This window comes from Halichoerus grypus, chromosome 7 (assembly GCF_964656455.1).
Source record: "Halichoerus grypus chromosome 7, mHalGry1.hap1.1, whole genome shotgun sequence".
Lineage (NCBI taxonomy): Eukaryota > Metazoa > Chordata > Mammalia > Carnivora > Phocidae > Halichoerus > Halichoerus grypus.
This window is the reverse complement of record NC_135718.1, coordinates 10,706,923-10,725,549: the sequence shown is the minus strand read 5'-3', so window position 1 is coordinate 10,725,549 and position 18,627 is coordinate 10,706,923. Positions and strand designations below refer to the sequence as shown.

At 35.8% G+C, this 18,627-nt stretch overlaps 1 protein-coding gene across 4 annotated transcripts in view; it reads left to right on the top strand.

The window, feature by feature from the left end:
* WDR11 (WD repeat domain 11) overlaps window positions 1-18,627 on the top strand; it is a 56,689-nt gene that overhangs the window by 17,905 nt on the left and 20,157 nt on the right. For all 4 annotated transcript variants that reach the window (XR_004923117.2, XM_078077055.1, XM_036110997.2 and 1 more), the window contains exons 11-16: window positions 2,984-3,068; window positions 8,704-8,810; window positions 10,706-10,781; window positions 15,427-15,535; window positions 17,328-17,452; window positions 18,155-18,302. Coding sequence is in view for 3 of the 4 variants with exons in the window: in XM_078077055.1 (XP_077933181.1) it covers window positions 2,984-3,068; window positions 8,704-8,810; window positions 10,706-10,781; window positions 15,427-15,535; window positions 17,328-17,452; window positions 18,155-18,302 (650 nt within the window). In the remaining variant the exon portion in view is untranslated. The remainder of the gene's footprint in view (window positions 1-2,983; window positions 3,069-8,703; window positions 8,811-10,705; window positions 10,782-15,426; window positions 15,536-17,327; window positions 17,453-18,154; window positions 18,303-18,627) is intronic.

Here is an 18,627-nt window from a genome sequence, read left to right as displayed (position 1 = left end):
CTGTCAAATAAATAAATAAAATCTTTAAAAAAAAAAAAAAAAGAAAATCTTTTCTTTGAGGATAAGGAAGAAGAGGCCCAGTGAAATCATATATATACTCATCTTAAAATATTTTTCTTCTTTTTGTTTTTCTGTCCTTTTAATCCACCCATCTTATTATTAATTTATTTTTAATCACAGTGTTAACTCATCCATCTGACACTGGGTGATAGAGACCCTGACCACAATGGGTACCTTTCTGAAATGTTAGGAGAAAAATCCCTGTGTGATGCTAAATCCAGATTCCTTGTCTTTTTTTGGACCACCCAAGGCTTATTCTGTATTGGGTTTTTGTTAACTAATGATACATAGTTAGTAGTTTAATAATAGCCATGCTCTTCATTTGCCAAGAATTGTATATTAAACATTGTTTAAAGTGCCTATGGTCTCTTTAAACTAAGATTTGCCTTTTGGGTTGAAATTGCATAGTTTTATATTGTAGATAGAAAATTGGTCTGGGTTTCAACTTGCTGTCACATTAATTTCGTAGTAATGTGAGTAATCTAATCTCCATAGGAAAAAAAACAAATTTTAATTTGCTATTACGTATACAAGGTAAAATGCATTTCTCGAAAATTTCAAAAAGTAGTATATTCATTTGAAATTGTCAACATTTTTTCTTAAGATGCTATTCGTTGGCTTCTGGCTTTCACTCCAGGTCTATAACATGATTTGTAATTTTTTTTTTTTCTAAAATGAAAACCTGACCCACATTTATTTTGTTGCTAGTAGGTCTCAATTAGCTAACAGCCTACTCATGAGTACTAAAGGCTCACTTGAGTAATCGTATTTGGCAGTATTTGGATTTTCCCGGTTTTTCCATTACTGTCTTCTGAAAGTGGTTTGCATTTTAATGTTTGGTAATCTGTGTGTACATGTGTCCAGATTTATACAAATGCAGATAGTTTTTGTTTTAGAAACTGTTGACTTATATTAAACCTCTTATAGAGATTTTAATTGGAATTTGTCAATGTACATTATATGTACATGTATATACAGTGTCAGTATACCTAAATTGTCAATTAGGATTTTGTCAATTTCTTGGAGAAAATTACTTCTTGCCACAGCTAGGTAATTGGAGCTAAGTCAGGGTCTGAGATTTCTATTGTAGAATAAGCTGTATTTTACTGGTATAGTGTGATGATCAAGTCATTTATTGAATTTAGTATAATCACAAAGTAAAAGGAAAAAATATAAAATAAGTGCCTAAACTTTTGCAGTCACTAGGGAAAAGAGGCAGAGTTCCACTGTGGAATTACTGCTCCTTGTGGTGCCCCTAGAATATTAGGTCATAGGTTCAGCATCATTAAAACTTACAGAATGTAGGAGCGCCTGGGTGGCTCACTCAGTATCTGACTCTTGATTTCAGGTTAGGTCATGATCTCACTGTCATGGGATCAAGCCCTGTGTAGGGCTCTGCTCTGGGCATAAAGCCTGCTTAAGATTCTCCTTGGGGTGCCTGGGTGGCTCAGTTGGTTAAGTGTCTGCCTTCAGCTCGGGTCATGATCCTAGGGTCCTGGGATCGAGCCAGCATCGGGCTCCCTGCTCAGCGGGGAGCCTGCTTCTCCCTCTCCCTCTGCTGCTCCCCCTGCTTGTGCTCTCTCGCTCTCTCTGTCAAATAAGTAAATAAAATATTTTTAAAAAATTCTCTCTCCTTCCCCCTCTGCCCCTCCCTTCCACTCCCCAAGTCGTGCAAGTGTGCAAGTGTGTGGGCGCTCACTCTCTGTAAAAAAAAAAAAAAAACAGAACACAAAACCAAAAAAAACCCCAAAAAACAGAAAGCTTGCAGAATGTTAAAATCATTTTATTATGATGATGATTTATTAATTGAAAAGTTCTAGTAATTCTTTAGATATTGTCTCAGTACTAGAAGGTATTATCATGGAATAGATGATAAATGTAAACAAGTATAATATTGTATTTTTCTAGAATAGCTTTGTAAAATATTTAATGAAGCTTTATTCAGCAGGTAAGCTAAAATTGGAACTTGCCTAGTGTTTTTATTTCTATTATTATTCTGTTATTTCTACATTCTATTACTCTGCATGAATCCATTAATTTTTTTAAAGTCGTGCAGTGAGAAAATGATTGTCCAACCAATTATACTGTTCACTTTCTTGCTTAACTTATAAAAACATTTTAAGGACTGAAACATTACTTTTCCAAGTATGGCCATGTTTCTTCAATTTAATTATAGACACACTCTACCTGAGGCCATGAAAAGCTTTAGGCATAAAATAACTACAAACCAAACTACAACAATAATAAAAATAGTAATAAACATGTGCTTAGTTTGTGCCAGGTACTGTATTAAGTGTTTAAAATATGTCTTCTCATTTACTCTCCAGCAAGTAAATTTTCTATTACTCCCATGTTAAAGGAATTAAAAACACAGATTTAGCGTGGGCAGGTAATTTGTAAGAGTGTAAGACAGAGCCAGAGCTTGAACTCAGGCTAGTTTAACTACAAAATCCACAGTTAACCACCATACTTGACCATCTCTATGATTTATGTAATATAAAAGACAAAACAAAACAAAAATCTTTGTAAAGAAAAATAGAAAAGATCTGGTTAATGAGTTCTGCTAGGTTGCCTTTTTGAGGCCTGGCTATTGTAAACATTCCAAATCTCAAAAAGTATGAGTTCCCATGTGTAAAAAAGCTTAGCAAAGTGCTTCTTCAAATTTCATGTGTATTGAGTTAGATTTTGAAGCCTTTCTGTGAAACTCTATCCCTGGATTTAGGTAAGATCTTAGAGCACATGAGATTAGGCCCATTTTTGAGAAGCGAGAAGACCGAGAAATTCACTCTTTCTTAACACATAGCTTGGGTCCCTTTTATAAAAGATAAATGTTATAAAATTATTAAAATCTTGAGAAAAGACTTTTTGGACAGATCTGGAACTATGGCTAGATTAATACTCTTCTCTTACATCATTTCAATAGGTACAAGTAACGGTTCTGTCCTGGTGTACCATCTCACCAGCGGGCTGCTGCATAAGGAATTAAGCGTCCACTCCTGTGAAGTCAAGTGAGTATGCATTATGACTTTGAGATCACAAACAGAAAGTATACTGGAAAAAAGTTCTGGGAGACTTTACTACATTGAATACTTTGCAGTGGTGATTATTTGCCTGAAAGTTTTAAATAATAAATATTGATGTTTAAGTAATGGTTATGTTAATCAAGGCTGAGCACTAATTGTTTGCTTTGTAAAAGGATATTATGCAGTGGAAAATTTTTTCTAACTTTTATTGCTGCATCTGATTTCTCCTAAGGTCTAGGATATTTTCTCACTGACTATCACTGTGTTCCCTTGTTCAGATTTATATAGTTTGTTTTTCATTTCTATAAAGATCCATCTGTAGGACTATTCCTGAAAAATTTGAAGTCATGTTAATTATTAACTAATCTCATTTGTTTTTTTTTTAGAAAAGGACCAAACTGTATAGCATTTCTTCTTTCATTTTGAGATGTGATGTGTTTTATGAGTGCTGTGCATTCAGAGATACCTGAGGGAAGAAGGTTGCTTTGTTTTGAAGTGCATGCATATCTGCTCCATAGCATTATTTTGTTGATGGCATGTCTGCTGTCCTTTCTTTGCCCTAGCAATGATGGATTGTGAAGTTATGTGTGTATAATATAAATTTATTACATTTCCAATATTTTTTGATCTTTTAACAAACATATAAGAAAGGCCATTTTCTGTCCTCTGTACATTATATAATTATAGGTCTCATGCATATGTTAAAATTCGTAGTTAATCCTTCATGAACACGTTATTCTGAGTAATGGTATTTTCTCAATGGGGAAAGGTTAACCCTTTAAGTATCACAACTTCTGATTGTGATGGAAGTTCCAGAAAAGTTTACATTGCCTTATTCTTTTGAGTATATTGTGGTACAGCCCAGGTAGCTGACTGTTGGTCTCCACCTCATGCTGTGCCCTCCAGGAGCTCCCTAAATACCTTTACATGGTGTCCTAATGTTTTCAGAGTCACTAGACCGTTGGGTGCAATGACACGGGTCTGTGTTTGGACCATGTCAGGCTGTTGTTCATCTTTCTCTTCTTCCAGGAGATCCTTCTGCCGCTGCTGCTACCTGCTCTCTCCTTCTTTCCAGTCTACATTTCTTCTCTTGACGTTTCCTTTCACCCTTGGCTTGGTATAGTGTTTCCTTTCGTGGCTAACACCCACCAATCAAACTCTCCATTTAATCAGTACTTGTTCTGGGGACGTGTTAAGTATTAATACTTTGCATGACCATTTCTTTGAGTCCCCACCACAGCTTTATGTGGTAGGCACGATTTTTATTCCCAATTTATAGAAGAAACTCAGTATTGTAATCTGTGAAATTTAATCTGGGCCTTTCAGGCTTCAGAGCTGACCTTTATACTTACAGTACATGTGCTACATCTCCAGCTAAAAAAATGCACAGAGGGCACATTTTGGCAATAAGATGAAAATGTTGACTAAGCCAGGATTCGTGCTAGAAATTTATACCTGCCTCTGGAAAATCCGTACAGTTTCATTTTTTTCTGATCACTGAAATCTTTAATAAAGACTCAATAGCCAGTTTATCAGCAAGTTATTAGTTTTAAATAAGATTTGTTTTCCTGGATCGTTCAGATGGTAGATGTCACTAAATACATGACTTACTCATGCTGTGATAATATTTGTTATTGAGTAATACTTGAAATTATAGTGTGACTTGGGATACCAAATAATGGATATGCTGCTCAGGCTGATGTTGTGAATGATCACACAGATGTGCTCCATTTTTTTATATGAATTTTCCCTCTCAATTGCCATTTTGAAGATAATTCACCTTTTATATTCAGAGATGATGCCCAGGAGGTTGCTAAAATCCTGCCGTCTTTGTGTTTCAATTAATGTGATTATAATATTACAATTAAAAGCCATTATGAAAATTTCACAGATGTGTTATAAAAATTGCTGAACTTACTAGCAATAAACCCGACACATTCTAGATATTCATACGCAGATTTAAGGTCAACTTTTAAAAGTTGCTTTTGCCTTGTACTAAATATGTTTTTTAAAAACCACTTACATACTTGAATCTTAAGCATATACATGGCCAGGGACTACCTAACTGCAGATAGTTTTGTCTGTGGGTTGTTTTTAAAATCATGATGTTTTAGCCAGTTATACATTACAAATACGTATTGAGCATCTTCTGTATTCCTATAAACATAACCTTTGATGCTTATAATCTAATGGAAGATACCAAGGAATAAATAAATGGTACATGGAGGTTTTCTTAGATTATTAGTTTGCATCTTTGTCCAGTAGGCTAAGTTTACAATAATATAGCACAATACTCTTCAGTGTCAAAACTTACTAAATAACAGCAGTTTATATGGGTGTCAGAACTTTGACTTAGTATTGCTTTGAGTAAATTGAGTGATTTGTGCAAAGTAAAATAATAATCTCTGTTTTGTCTATAAATTTGCAGAAGTTAGTTTTATAGATTGCAGAACTTCAAGGCTTCCAGAGGTGGGTGCTCCCCACAGTCCCCCAGGGTGGAGAAGTAGCCTCTGCAGCGGCCCCAGGAGAAGTCAGCAGGCCCAACCTGGGAACCTGTAGGAGTCAGAACCACAAATACCTGCTGACAGATTCTACGGTTACAGTTGTTCACTAGTTAAGAATCCAACAGAACAATCCTAGATCGAGTCAGAAAATGAGCTGCTGTGCTTACGAGATTTTTATAGAGCTCAGTGTGTAGTTAAACCCAGACAATAGCTTTCTAATCCCGAGAGCCATGGGTGCTTGCTGTGTTTTCATTCTTTTCTATTGAGAGATAATCCCATCCTTATCTAATATTCTTTGAAGTCCAACTTGACTTTTATTTTCTTCAAGTTGATTAGTAGGACTCAGATATGAAAGCTGCTGCTGGAATCTGCTCAAAGGCAACATGCTCATAGCGCTGCATTACAAGTAAGCAGCCACTCCACGTTCTGTTCTGTCCTCAACGTTGGGGTGTCTTTGTTTTGTAGACAGCGGGGAAAGCAGGCTGAGTATGTATGACACTAATAATCATAAGGAGGAGTGCTAGGCTTTCCTCGGACATCATTCATTTAATCCAACAGAATGTATTGAGTGCCTTGCACATGCCTGGAGAGGCATGATGTGGTGTGCCTCCCTTCCAAGAGAGTGCAATCAAGTGCAGAGGTTCTTAGCTAGCCGCACTATTTCCTCATGTTGTTGAGGCAACACCCTACTTGCCCTTTGGGTCTCAGTGGGCACCCGAGGCCGGATTCTATGTGATTCTCACAAGCTCCTGTTGAACTCTATACCAGTTCTTTTGTACTAGGAGTCCAGAACGCACTTGTATAATGTCTTTTCTCTGCTAGATCATAAGCTCCAGAAGGATAGCAGTCAGATCATTCACAGTGGTACTCCTAGTGCCTAGCACAGTCATGGGTATACACTGGCTACTTCACAGATACATTTTTAAAAATAATGAAGAATGGGCAGATTGGGATTCTTAGTGTCCAGAGATCATGGCATTACTGTATGGAGTGTAGGTGTTCAGATTGACAGCAGCAAGCCTTGGATAGTATGTCTTCGGTTTCTACGGGTAAACAGATCTGATTGACGCTACCAGACTTACATAAACAGCACAATAAGTTCAAAATGATTTCTCACTTTTTTTGTTCACTCCAAGTAGAAAACTTAGTGAATATTGTTACATGTTAGGGGAAGGAAAGAGAAGAGACAAAGGGACTTTTCAGTGAGTAGTTCATCAAATTTATATTGTATTCACTATAGATGTGGTTTGAGTTTAGTAAATGAGGAGGCCTCATGACAAAAATAGGGCTTGAGTTAGATCTTGAAATTAGAATAATAATGATGATGATGGTGATGGTAATCGCTAATACGTGCAGTGCTTACTAGGTGCCAGGCTTTCTTTATGTACACAGTGTTGTTATTCCTGCAGTGATAATAGATAAGGAGACCGATAAAGAGAGAACACAGAGCTTGAAGTGCTGGAGCTGGGATTTAAATTCAAATAGTATTTGAAGAGGGAAGGAGAGAGGTCATTCCAGGCATGGAAATTCTTAAGAGTACTCAGTTTTCAGCAGCCTAATCTGAGTGTTTCAACACAACTTTACACTTAAAGAGTTATAATCCTTGATGACTATAGCAATTCCCTGCTCTAACAAATACTATTTTTAGTTCCTTTGGGATTATCTTTGCCCCTCTGAGAAAAGACAAATAGGTGGATACACAGGGGTAAGTGAGGAAAGTTACTGCAGTTATAATAGCAGACAAGGTTCAAAGGATTGAAAGGTAAGTTTGGTTAGGTAGGATGAGGCAAGTGACTGGAAGGCCTTGAAAGTCACCTGAGTTTGGATATGATGCAGGAAGCCAGCATACCTTCTTGGGCAAGTGAGGGACATGTTCAGGCAGTATTTAATGCTAAATCTAGCAATAGCTTTCAAATTGAAGTAGATGTGGATAAACTAGATCAGGGGTTAACAAACATTTTCTGTAAAGGACCAGATAGTAAATATTTTAGGTTTTGCAGGCCATAAAATTTCTGTCACAACTACTCAACTCTGCCATTACATCATGAAAGCAGCCATAGACGATACATTGTTAAAAACGGTTGTCCTATAATTCTGGTGAGCAGTTGCACGTAGAGCAAAGGTTTGGACTTCCCTCCCAACCAGCCTCTATTACCTTGTAAGCAAGGCAGGGCAATAGTACAGTGTTTCTCCTTCTTCTCATGATGCTGATGGTCCACTTATCCTGTGTCTCCTTCCCTGCCCCACCCCCTGCCTCCATTCTCCACAAGCCATGGCGGTACCACTCTGTAGTTAGTGTCAGTGGGAGAAACTGGACTCATTTGCTATCAGTCCTCAAAAAGGAGACTCTGAGGCATCTGGCTGATAGGTTGCTTGCTGTCTTATCATTTCTTTGAGATTTTTCTTTTGTGCTTTTCTCTAATACACCATTTGGAACTGTCAGCCACGTCCATATTTAATAGCTCGGTTCGAATTGTTTACTTCAGGAATTTCTGCCTCCTAACCAAATAGGAAATTTGATAAATTCCTCAGTGTAGAGGCGCCTGGGTGGCTCAGTCATTAAGCGTCTGCCTTCAGCTCAGGTCGTGATCCCAGGGTCCTGGGATCGAGCCCCGCATCGGGCTCCCTGCTCCGCGGGAAGCCTGCTTCTCCCTCTCCCATTCCCCCTTCTTGTGTTCCTGCTCTCATTGTCTCTCTCTCTCTTTCAAATAAATAAAATCTTTAAAAAAAAAAAAAAATTCCTCAGTGTACCCAACTTTAAGTAGTCTGGCTCAGAATATTTCAGTACCACTCTGTCTTAAGCAGTGGAATTCTTGGACACTACTGTGATGTGTGTCTCTCTCCTCTGCCAGATTTTGATAGTCATTTTAATGCTGCTATGAATCCTGGTAACTAAACTGTCTTGCCCACCATAACATTTGGAGATAAAGTTTTAATTAGAAATAATTTCATATATATATTGGAAACATATGATAATTTAGTCTCAAATGAAAGGTCATATTAATATTAATTACTTGTATGATAGAATTTAGGTCTTAGGAAAAACTTATTTTTCAGGTAAGTTGCTCAAACAAAAAAAGGTATTTGACTAAACTTTATTTAATTTATCATTTTAGGGGTATCGAATGGACAAGTTTGACTGGTTTTCTTTCCTTTGCTACTTCAACACCAAACAATATGGGATTAGTGAGAAATGAACTTCAGCTGGTTGATCTTCCAACAGGTTTGTGTATTTAGACTATTAAAAGATTGAAAATGGTTTGTCATATTGATCAAAGATGTTGCTATTTATAAAACATATTCCAGAAAACTTACTTTCAACTTGGAAGGTTTTTTTTATATCCTATTTGTATATTCATTTTGTTGTTGTTTTTCTGTAATAATTGCCCTGGAAAGGCTCCTGGTTGTTGTTTGTATGCAAATTGTGTTAACACAAGTGCATGGTAAATGGAGTACCATTAGTGTGAACAGACGGATTCATAAGTACATATGGTATCAGTTCTACTTTTAAGCACATTGTTATGGATAACCAAAAGTACGGTTTTAAAATAAATCTTTGTAGTAGGCTTTATTCTAAAACTTTTGGCCTTTGTTAGGAAAACCTTTATAAATTTGTAAGTAAGGATTGTCTTTAAGTGCTCAAATTTAAAACTTTTGATAGTCTCTGACTGAGAGCTTAAAGACTTTACAAGAGGAAGCATTCCAGTAAAGTAACTTGTTCAGAATTGTTTAAAAACCTACAACTCAATGAGTTTCAAAATGAAGAACTTGAAGATAGAATAAAGTGAGAGTTTCAAATTATTTTATGACAGATGCATGATTTCAAATTGAATTCTTAACAAAATTGTGGTGAGTTTCTTTAAAATGGTGTAGCAATAAGAATATATGTAGATAGTTTGAATCCTAAGATATGTGTGTGTGCACGTGTGTGTAGTAAATTGAGTATTTTCTCAATATGTATTTCCAAGATATGGTTGTTCTTACTTATCTGAGTATGTTACTAAACCTCAAGGAGTTAGCCCCACTAGAATCAGTCCAGTGTTGTTCTGGTCTCATCTGGAAGTGACCTGCCTAGTAACCCCTGCCCCTAGATTGGGGTTTCTCTAATTACATGGTAGCCCAGGGGCGAACTGCTGTTTTCTAGTATCATTCACTTTAAAAGAAAAAAAAAAAAGCGTATTCATTTTTTCCAGTCAGCTCAGGACTGTTAGATAACTTAAAAGTCTTTTTTTTACAGATTATTTTTGAGCAACAAATTTATAAGTCATAGTTACTAACTTGCTTAAGTGGGATATTTGAGTTTATAGATTATAGACTTTTCTAGCCTGTCTTCTAAAGAGGGTCAGGAAAGGATGTGGGTGTTTGGCAAATAAGAACAGGGGCCTTATTTGACAGCAATGAGGAGCAGGGAGGCATGCAGGCGCTCAATTCTCTCTGAATTGAACATGCTCTCTTTTGTTTAATGTAAATAAAAACGTGGGAAATGTTATTAAAATATATTTGTTCAGACATAAAGTAGAATTTGCATTTTTTAATTACAGAAAACCATTTCGCTTCTTTGGCAGTTAACTAATTCTTATCATTCCCCAGTTTCAGTGTATAGAGACCTTTTGATAGGAACCAGGTCAAAAGTATTTCAGTTGAGCAATTTGTACCTGGGACAGGAAATCTTAAATACCTGTTTAAAGAGTGTTTTCCCCACTGGTTAGTATTTGTGAGCACGGGAGTGTTTATGTTACTTTAAATATACCAGTAGTTTTACAGTAGACAGTTCCTTTACCATAGATGCATTGAAACTTTGGAAATTGGTATTTTTGAATTTCTAAAATACAACTATTTAAAAGAAACCACTGAAAGTGTTCAAGAAACTCTGTAACAAAGGTAAATATCATTTATAAGAGATCTTTGAATACAAGTAATATATTATTGGTCTTCAATGTGTAATACTTTTGAGAATACGTTTTGAATTTAGATTACTTGAAACAGCTTAGAAGCAAGTAGAAGAATGAAAGGGAGAGTAGAGGCAGCACTGATCAGATTCCATTGGTGTGTATAGCTTCTTGTGTCTTACATGTTTCATCTGATATTTCACATTTTCTTTAATATTTGCAATTAAAGGTAGGAGCATTGCTTTTCGCGGTGAACGAGGCAATGATGAGTCACCCATCGAAATGATTAAAGTATCTCATTTGAAGTAAGTGTGAACCAAAAAAAAAAAAAAAATCTGGTGTTATCACAATGGAATCTTAAGGATTTTTTTTTAATCTTTAAGAAAGTAAGAATATGCTAGAATGCATATAGAACTTCTTAGTGATAGTAAATGGTGCTTTGCAGCCATTTCCAAGAAAATATTTTGATCATAAAATTAAACTGCTGTTGCTTTTAGTTTCTACTTCTTAAAAAGATGAGATACCTTTTGTATGAATCTTAATATTTCATTAGATTGGTAAAACCACTAATCTGTTTTGTTGTGCTATAGCTATATTGATGTAAATGCCTGTCACCCACAAAGAAAATGTTGTCATCTAATTAAATTCTTATGCATTTCTATCTCAACGTAGGTTTGTTGAGTCAAAGAACTGATTTTCTTTGTTTATAATTTAGACCTATTTTAATTTCAGTAAGTTTTTTAGTTTTTCGTTCCAAGGGAAAATACATAAAGCAAGATTATTAAACATAGAGACTGAATGAAAATCAATCAGAAGAACAAAGAAAGGAGTAAGCTGTCTAAAATAGTTTTCAAAATTGCTTTAGCTTTTCTAGGATCTTTGCATTTCCATATAAATTTTAGAATCAGTTTATCAGTTTTACCAAAAAAGCTTCCTGGGATTTTGATTGGGATTGCACTGAATCCATAGACCCAATATGGGGGAAAGAATTGACATCTTAACAAGTTTTGTGATTTGTGAACACGGTCTATCGCTCCATTTATTTAGGGCTTTAATGCCTTTCAGTAATATTTCTTCATTGTCAGTGTCAAGGTATTACACATCATTTGCTAATAATTTTTTTTTCTTCATTGCTTTTACACATGTTCTTTTTTTCTTTTTTTAATTTCAGTTACCAATTATTCATTAATGGTATACTGAAATAGTTAATTTTTGGTAATGGCCTCATGACCATGCTAACTTAATTATTATTTCTAGTAGCATTTTTGTTGATTCTTTAGTATTTTCTCTGTAGACATACCATGTTGTTTGCCAGTAAAGACTCTTCTACATCTCTGTTTTCTGGACAATGGGCCTTTTTTTCCCCCTTGCTTTGCTGTACTAAGTAGGACCTCCAGTACAGTGTTGAATAGAAATGATGAGAATTGACATCTTTGTTCTGTTTCTGGATCTTATGGTGAAATGTTCAGTCTTTGAACATTAAATATGTTAGCTGTAGATTTTTTGTAAGTGACCTTTATTACATTAAGTTTTCTATTCCTAGTTTACTGAAACTTTGTATCGTTGAATAGGTGATGGATTTTGTCAGATGCTTTTTCTGCATTTAAGGACATCATCATAATGATGGGCTTTTTGTTTTAAGTCGGCTAATGGGGTGAATTACATTGACCGATTTTTTGTATGTTAAACCAACTTTATTTAAATCCCTGGCATAAATTCTTTTTGGTGATGATATATTACTGGATTTGATTTGCTGATATTTTATTACATCTGTGCTCATGAAGCATATTGATCTAGTTTTCATGTAATATCCTTGTCTGGTTTTGGAATCAGGGTAATGATGACCTTGTAAAATGAGTTGTGAAATATTCCCTCCTCTTCTTTATTCTGGATGAGTTTGTGTAGAATTGGTATTATACCTTAACTGAAATAGGAAGAATTCACCAGGGAACCCACCTGGGCCTAGAACTTCCTTTGCCGGAAAGTTTTTAAATACATATTCAGTTCTTTCATAGATGTAGAACTATTCAGGGTTGGTTGGTTTGTTTCCTCACTGAGCTTTGGTAGTTAGTGTCTTTCAAGTAATCTGTCCATTTCATTGAAATTGTTGAATTTATTAATTAAAAACTTGTTCATGGTATTCTCTTAATCTTTTAATGTCAGTTTCATCTGAATGATGGCTCTTTTATTTCTGATATCAGTAAATTATGTTAATCAATTTTGTTGACCTTTTCAAAGAAACACTTTTAGTTTCTCTCATTTTTTCTTTGGTTTTCTATTTTCTGTTTCATCAAATGCCATAGGTATCTTTTTTTTTTCTTGCTTACTTCGGGTTTAATATGTTTTTCTAGTTTCTTAAGATAGAACTTTAGATGATTGAATTAAGGCTTTTCTTTAAAATTTAATATAAGCACTTAATGTCACATAAGCACTACTCTTTCTGTACCCTACATGTTTTGATATGGTGAATTTTCATTTTAATTCACTTTATAATATTTTTAAATTTCCATGGGATATTTATAGATACATTATTTTATTTCAAAATATTTAGGGGTTTTCCAATATCTTTCTGTGAATTTATGATTTCCATTAGAGTCAGAGAGCATATTTTATATTATTTTCATCATTTTAAATTTAATGTGATTGTTATATGGCCCAGACTGTGGTCTGTCATAGTGAATGTTCCGTATGCACTGGAAAAGATTGTGTATTCTGCTGTTACTGATTAGAATATTCCATAAATGTCAGTTCAAATTGGTTGGTAGTTATTCAGGTCTCATATTCATACTGATTTTCTGCCTGCTTTTCTGTCTGTTACTGAGAGATGAGTGTTGAAATGAACTTTATTCTGGATCTGTTTATCTTTTGAAGAGCTCATGTTCTTGCTTTGGGTATTTTAAAGCTCTGTTATTAGGTATATACATATCTAGTATTGTTCTGTCCTTTTGATTGACTTCTTTATCATTGTGAAATATCCTCTATATTTTTGGTACTATATTCAGAAGTAAGTCAGATTGTCTGATTTGTATAGCCACTCCAGCTTTCTTTTGATTAGTGTTTGCATAGTGTATCTTTTTCTTACCTTTTACTTGTGTCTTATCTATGTCTTTACATTTAAAGTTGATATCTTCTAGAAAGCATGTAGTTGGGGCTTGTTTTTCTATTTGGTAATCTGTGTTTCAAATTGCAGTGTTTAAATTATTCATATTGGGTGTAATTATCAATGCAGCTTATATTTAAATCTACCATCTTGCTAGTTGTTTTCTATTTTTTAATTTAAAATGAATTAATATGGATAGTTTTTAATTTATCAGACTTAATTTCTAATATGCAAAATGTCAGTTGTTATCAACCACGTAAACAAAAGTTCTTTGGGGGAGGGTCCTCAATAATTTTTAAAAGTGTAAAAGAGGGCGCTTGGGTGGCTCAGTCGTTAAGCATCTGCCTTCGGCTCAGGTCATGATCCCAGAGTCCTGGGATCGAGCCCCGCATCGGGCTCCCTGCTCGGCAGGAAGCCTGCTTCTCCCTCTCCCATTCCCTCTGCTTGTGTTCCCTCTCTCGCTGTGTCTCTCTCTGTCAAATAAATAAATAAAATCTTTAAAAATAAACAAAATGTAAAAGAGTCCTGAGATTACAGGGTTTGAGAATTGCTCAAAAATGTGTGTTGAGAGATGATCTAAGTACATGGAGATAACTTTTATTTTCTTGGATGGGTTAAGCAAATATTGCATTAGTGCAATTCCAATTCAGATTTTACTTCGATATTTTGAGGAACATGATAAACATATTCATGTTTAAACATGACAGACTATTTGGACTTCAGTCTCTTCTGTTTCCAGTCTTAACTCCATACACGCCTGCTAAATTAATACCTCTAAAACAACTGATCACTTTATCCCCCCTACTTTAAAACCTTCAGTGATCCACTATTCTCTGCAGAATAAATCTCTGTATATCTAGCATGGCTTATTCAGGTGTTTTAAGTCTTTTATAATGTGATCCAAAATTCACACTTCGATTTTCTTTCTCATGACGCTACCTCTTTCATTCTCTACATTTCAAGTAGCATGTTCCCCCACTCTGTGTCCTTTCTTGTCTTGGCCATTTGTCACATTTGTAACTCTGCCTAAAATGCCATTGTCCAGTTGTCAAAATAAATCTCCTCTTTCATACTGAATCTTTGTCGCATTCACCAGACTCTACCTTACATTAGTTATTTATATATAAGCCATTAATGCCTTTATGTTAGATATAATAAAAAATGTAACATATTGCCTTTGTATAATCCATAATGATGTATAAAATTCTTTCATGTGTGCTATCCCCTCCCCCCCTTTTTTATTCTTAGGGCATTTAGTGAGGGAGTAAGACAGATGTTATTAACACCATTCTAAAGATAAGTAGAATAAAACTCAAAAAGATTACATGGTTTATCTGAGGCCACATAATTATCAAGTGGCAGACTTTGTCCTGAGCAGGAGAACCTAAGTCCTTTGGTACACTGAGTGTAGGGATTTTCTTGCTCGGTCACATTTCCTTAGTGTCAGCCTAATAGAAACTTTGTGAAAACCTTTACTTTTCATTTAATTTTTACCATAACCTGCATACCAGTCCATTGGGATAGGTAGTGGTATTCTCATGTCATGTGTGAGAAAATGAAGCCTTGGGAGGGTTACCATAAATTGATAAACTGGTAAAATATGAACTTGTTCCTTTTTTCATTCTTCTTTCCTGGGCTCCTTGCTTAATTATGGCTATATGGCTCTCAAAGGTCATCTTAGGGCTTTACCTTCTTAATGACTATTAATCATGAGAACTAAATGTTAATTTATATGGTCTATGTTTAGAATACATTATGTGACTTTTCTGATTTACTCAACTTTTTATTTGTATTACTTATGGTGAAAATGTTGCAAAAGGGGGCTTATTTAGTATTTTTGTTTATTTTAGGCAGTATTTGGCAGTTGTATTCAAAGATAAACCCCTTGAATTATGGGATGTTAGGACTTGTACCATTCTTCGAGAAATGTCCAAAAACTTCCCTGCAATAACTGCTTTGGTAAGTTACAACTGAAGAACTAGTTTATCTAGGCATGTTCTGTATGTCGTGAATATTTTTCTTTTGCTTGAATTGAAATCATTAGTGTCATGTATTTCCTTGCTAAAAATGTGTGTTGAGAGATGATCTAAGTACATGGAGATAACTTTTAGTTTCTTGGATGGGTTAAGCAAATATTGCATTAGTGCAATTCCAATTCAGATTTTACTTCGATATTTTGAGGAACATGATAAACATATTCATGTTTAAACATGATAAAAAGATTTGTGAGAGAATAAAGGTCATGGTAGCTACCTCAACCTTAAAAAAAGAGGACAGTACTGGGAAAATGGTGTCACTTTATGGAGAAAAATACTGGATCTCTACCTAATACCATATTCAGAGGTGGGCTCCATGGGATTAAAGACCTAAATGTAAAAATATAAAGCTATAAAATTAATATAGGCAAAAAAAGAAGAATATTTTTCTGTTCTGGGGCAGGAAAGGACATCAGACGCTCAAACCAAAAGGCAAAAAAAGAAAAAATGCTCTTAATTAATCAAGACTGATGCTTTCTCTTCAGTGAAGGACACCAATGTCAAAGTTAAATAGAGAAGACAAGCTGGGAAAAGAAATTTACCAATGTCCGAAACCAGCAAAGGACTAACTAATCCCTGTAGGGAGTTAGGATTATGGGAACTCCTGCACATAAACAGTGGAAAGACAGGAACCCTAGTAGAAAGAGGGCCAGAGTACAGGAGCAGTTCACGAATGGTGGAAAAACCTAAAAGGCCAACAAGCATCTGAAGAAATAGTCAAATTCAGCAGTTTTTAGAGATGGGCAAAATAAAATAATCAAGGTGTAACTTTTAGACTAACAAAAACTGGGAAGCCAGATGACATCCGATGTGGGTGTAGTGTAGGTTGCAGGAATCCTTATGCACTGCGGGTAGGAATGCAGACCGGTGAGGCACTCTGCAGAGCGGACTGACAGTGCCTTGGCAAACAGACATCCCCTGGGCACCAGCTCTTCAGCCCCTGGTCAAAAAGGAGCTTCTGTGGGGATATTGACTGCGGTGTTGTTTGTCAGAGAGTTTGGGGGCAATCAGGGTATTCTCTGCTGGGAGAACAGAGAGACTAAAGGTTGGTGGATGCACTCGCGGAGTCTTTGGTAGCATGCAGAAACAACAGAGATGGGACTGACACTGTACTGAATGAAAAGAGAAACGGTGGGATATGACGAAGTTCTATTTATGTAAGTTACGAATACATGCATGTAAAATAACTACTGTGAAGAATTGATGCATATGAGAGGATATTAGATTGAAGGCATTAGAATAGGCGGGAATATAAAAGAATAAATAAATCAAATGAGAGATTTGAGGTGGATCTGTGGAGGACAGTGATCCATGGTTGGAGGAACATGATCATCTCACCCCATGCACCTTTGGGGGGAGGGCTAGAGGTAGGGAAGAAAAGACACCATAATTGCATTTATTATTTTTGTTTTGTAAAAAAAAGAAAGCATCAAAAAGTTAGACCTTTTGGAAGTTTGCCATTAAACTCTTCTACCTTAAGCTCTCATTAAAGATTAGAGGTAGAAGGAGGTGGAGGGTAGATTATTAAAATCTGCCTTAAGCACTAATTGAATGCATTTGTTCAGCCTTTCTATAAATAGATAAAACCTAAGAATTCATGTGCAGTAATAATAAGTAATGCCGAGCAGTGGCTTGAGAATGCCCAGCTGTTCTGGAAAGATTGTTTGACAGCAGTAAGCTGAGCACTTGTAGGTGTGCGTGTCTTTGCTTCTCAGGAGTGGTCCCCATCTCACAACCTGAAGAGCCTGAGAAAGAAACAATTGGCCACCCGAGAGGCCATGGCCCGCCAGACCGTGGTCTCAGACACAGAGCTGAGCATCGTGGAGTCCTCCGTGATCAGGTGCAGTGTGCTGTTTCCTGCCTCTGTCATTTGTGATACCAGTGTCATGGTGGGGAACTGGACAGGTGTCTGTCATCCAAAGGCATCTGTAGTACCTTGTTATGTTTCAGTGCATACCTGGAAGACCGAAGAGTTAATTTTATTATTTCATTGCTTAGTGCAGTCAGTAACGCATATGGTAATATCCACGTGTCAGCCTCCGTTAGTGAGCGTGATCATTCTCACTACCCAGATGTTCCCTAAACTTCAGCTTCTGGAATTCAAATGAATGTAGCATGAACATCCAGATAGATCATATTGTCGTTTATATACACCAAAGAAAATATATAGAGAACGCTAGATTTATATGGACTGTCCCCATCTCCATCCCCACCAGTTTTACAAATAAAAAAACCTCAGAGAGAATGATGGGTCAAGGTAAGTCCTCTCTTTCTGCGGCAGAAATAGTGAACAAGTTTCTTGTGTGAAGTCTAGTTGACTGCATTCCTCTGTATGGGGTAAATGACCTGCTGGAAGTAATTTGTGTTTTCCTGTTATTAGCTGGGCAAAGATTAGTGTCAGTTGCTTTTTTTTTTTTTTTTTTTTTTTTGTAAATAGTTTTGGACCTCCTGTTAATGCATCTGTATTTTGGGCAAGGTAATTAATGTGTGTGTCACTCTAGAGAAAAGAAATATCTTTATCTTATTCCTCTCTATTCCAAAGCTTGTTGCAGGAGGCAGAAAGTAAATCTGAACTCAGTCAGAACATCTCTGCCCGGGAGCATTTTGTGTTTACTGATAATGATGGCCAAGTTTATCATCTCACAGTGGAAGGAAACTCAGTGAAAGATAGTGCTCGGATTCCACCAGATGTGAGTCCAACTCTTGATTACGTCTTCCTGAAGAGTTCTTATCAAAGATTTTGTTGATTCCATATCCAGTGAAGCCATAGTTAAGTTGTGAAGCTATTTCAGGAAAGTTTAATGTAAATAATAAACTTGACTATTTAAGGAGATATTATTCCATACTGCTAGAGAATAACATTGTAACTACTTAAATACTTACCTTGTGCTACTTACTTTTTTATCCCCTTAATAATCCATAAGGAATTTTTTCCATTTTAACTATGACAGAATCAAGGGAGAGTAAGTAACTTTCCCAATGTTATCCAGCTTAGTGACATGGCAGTTTTAAACT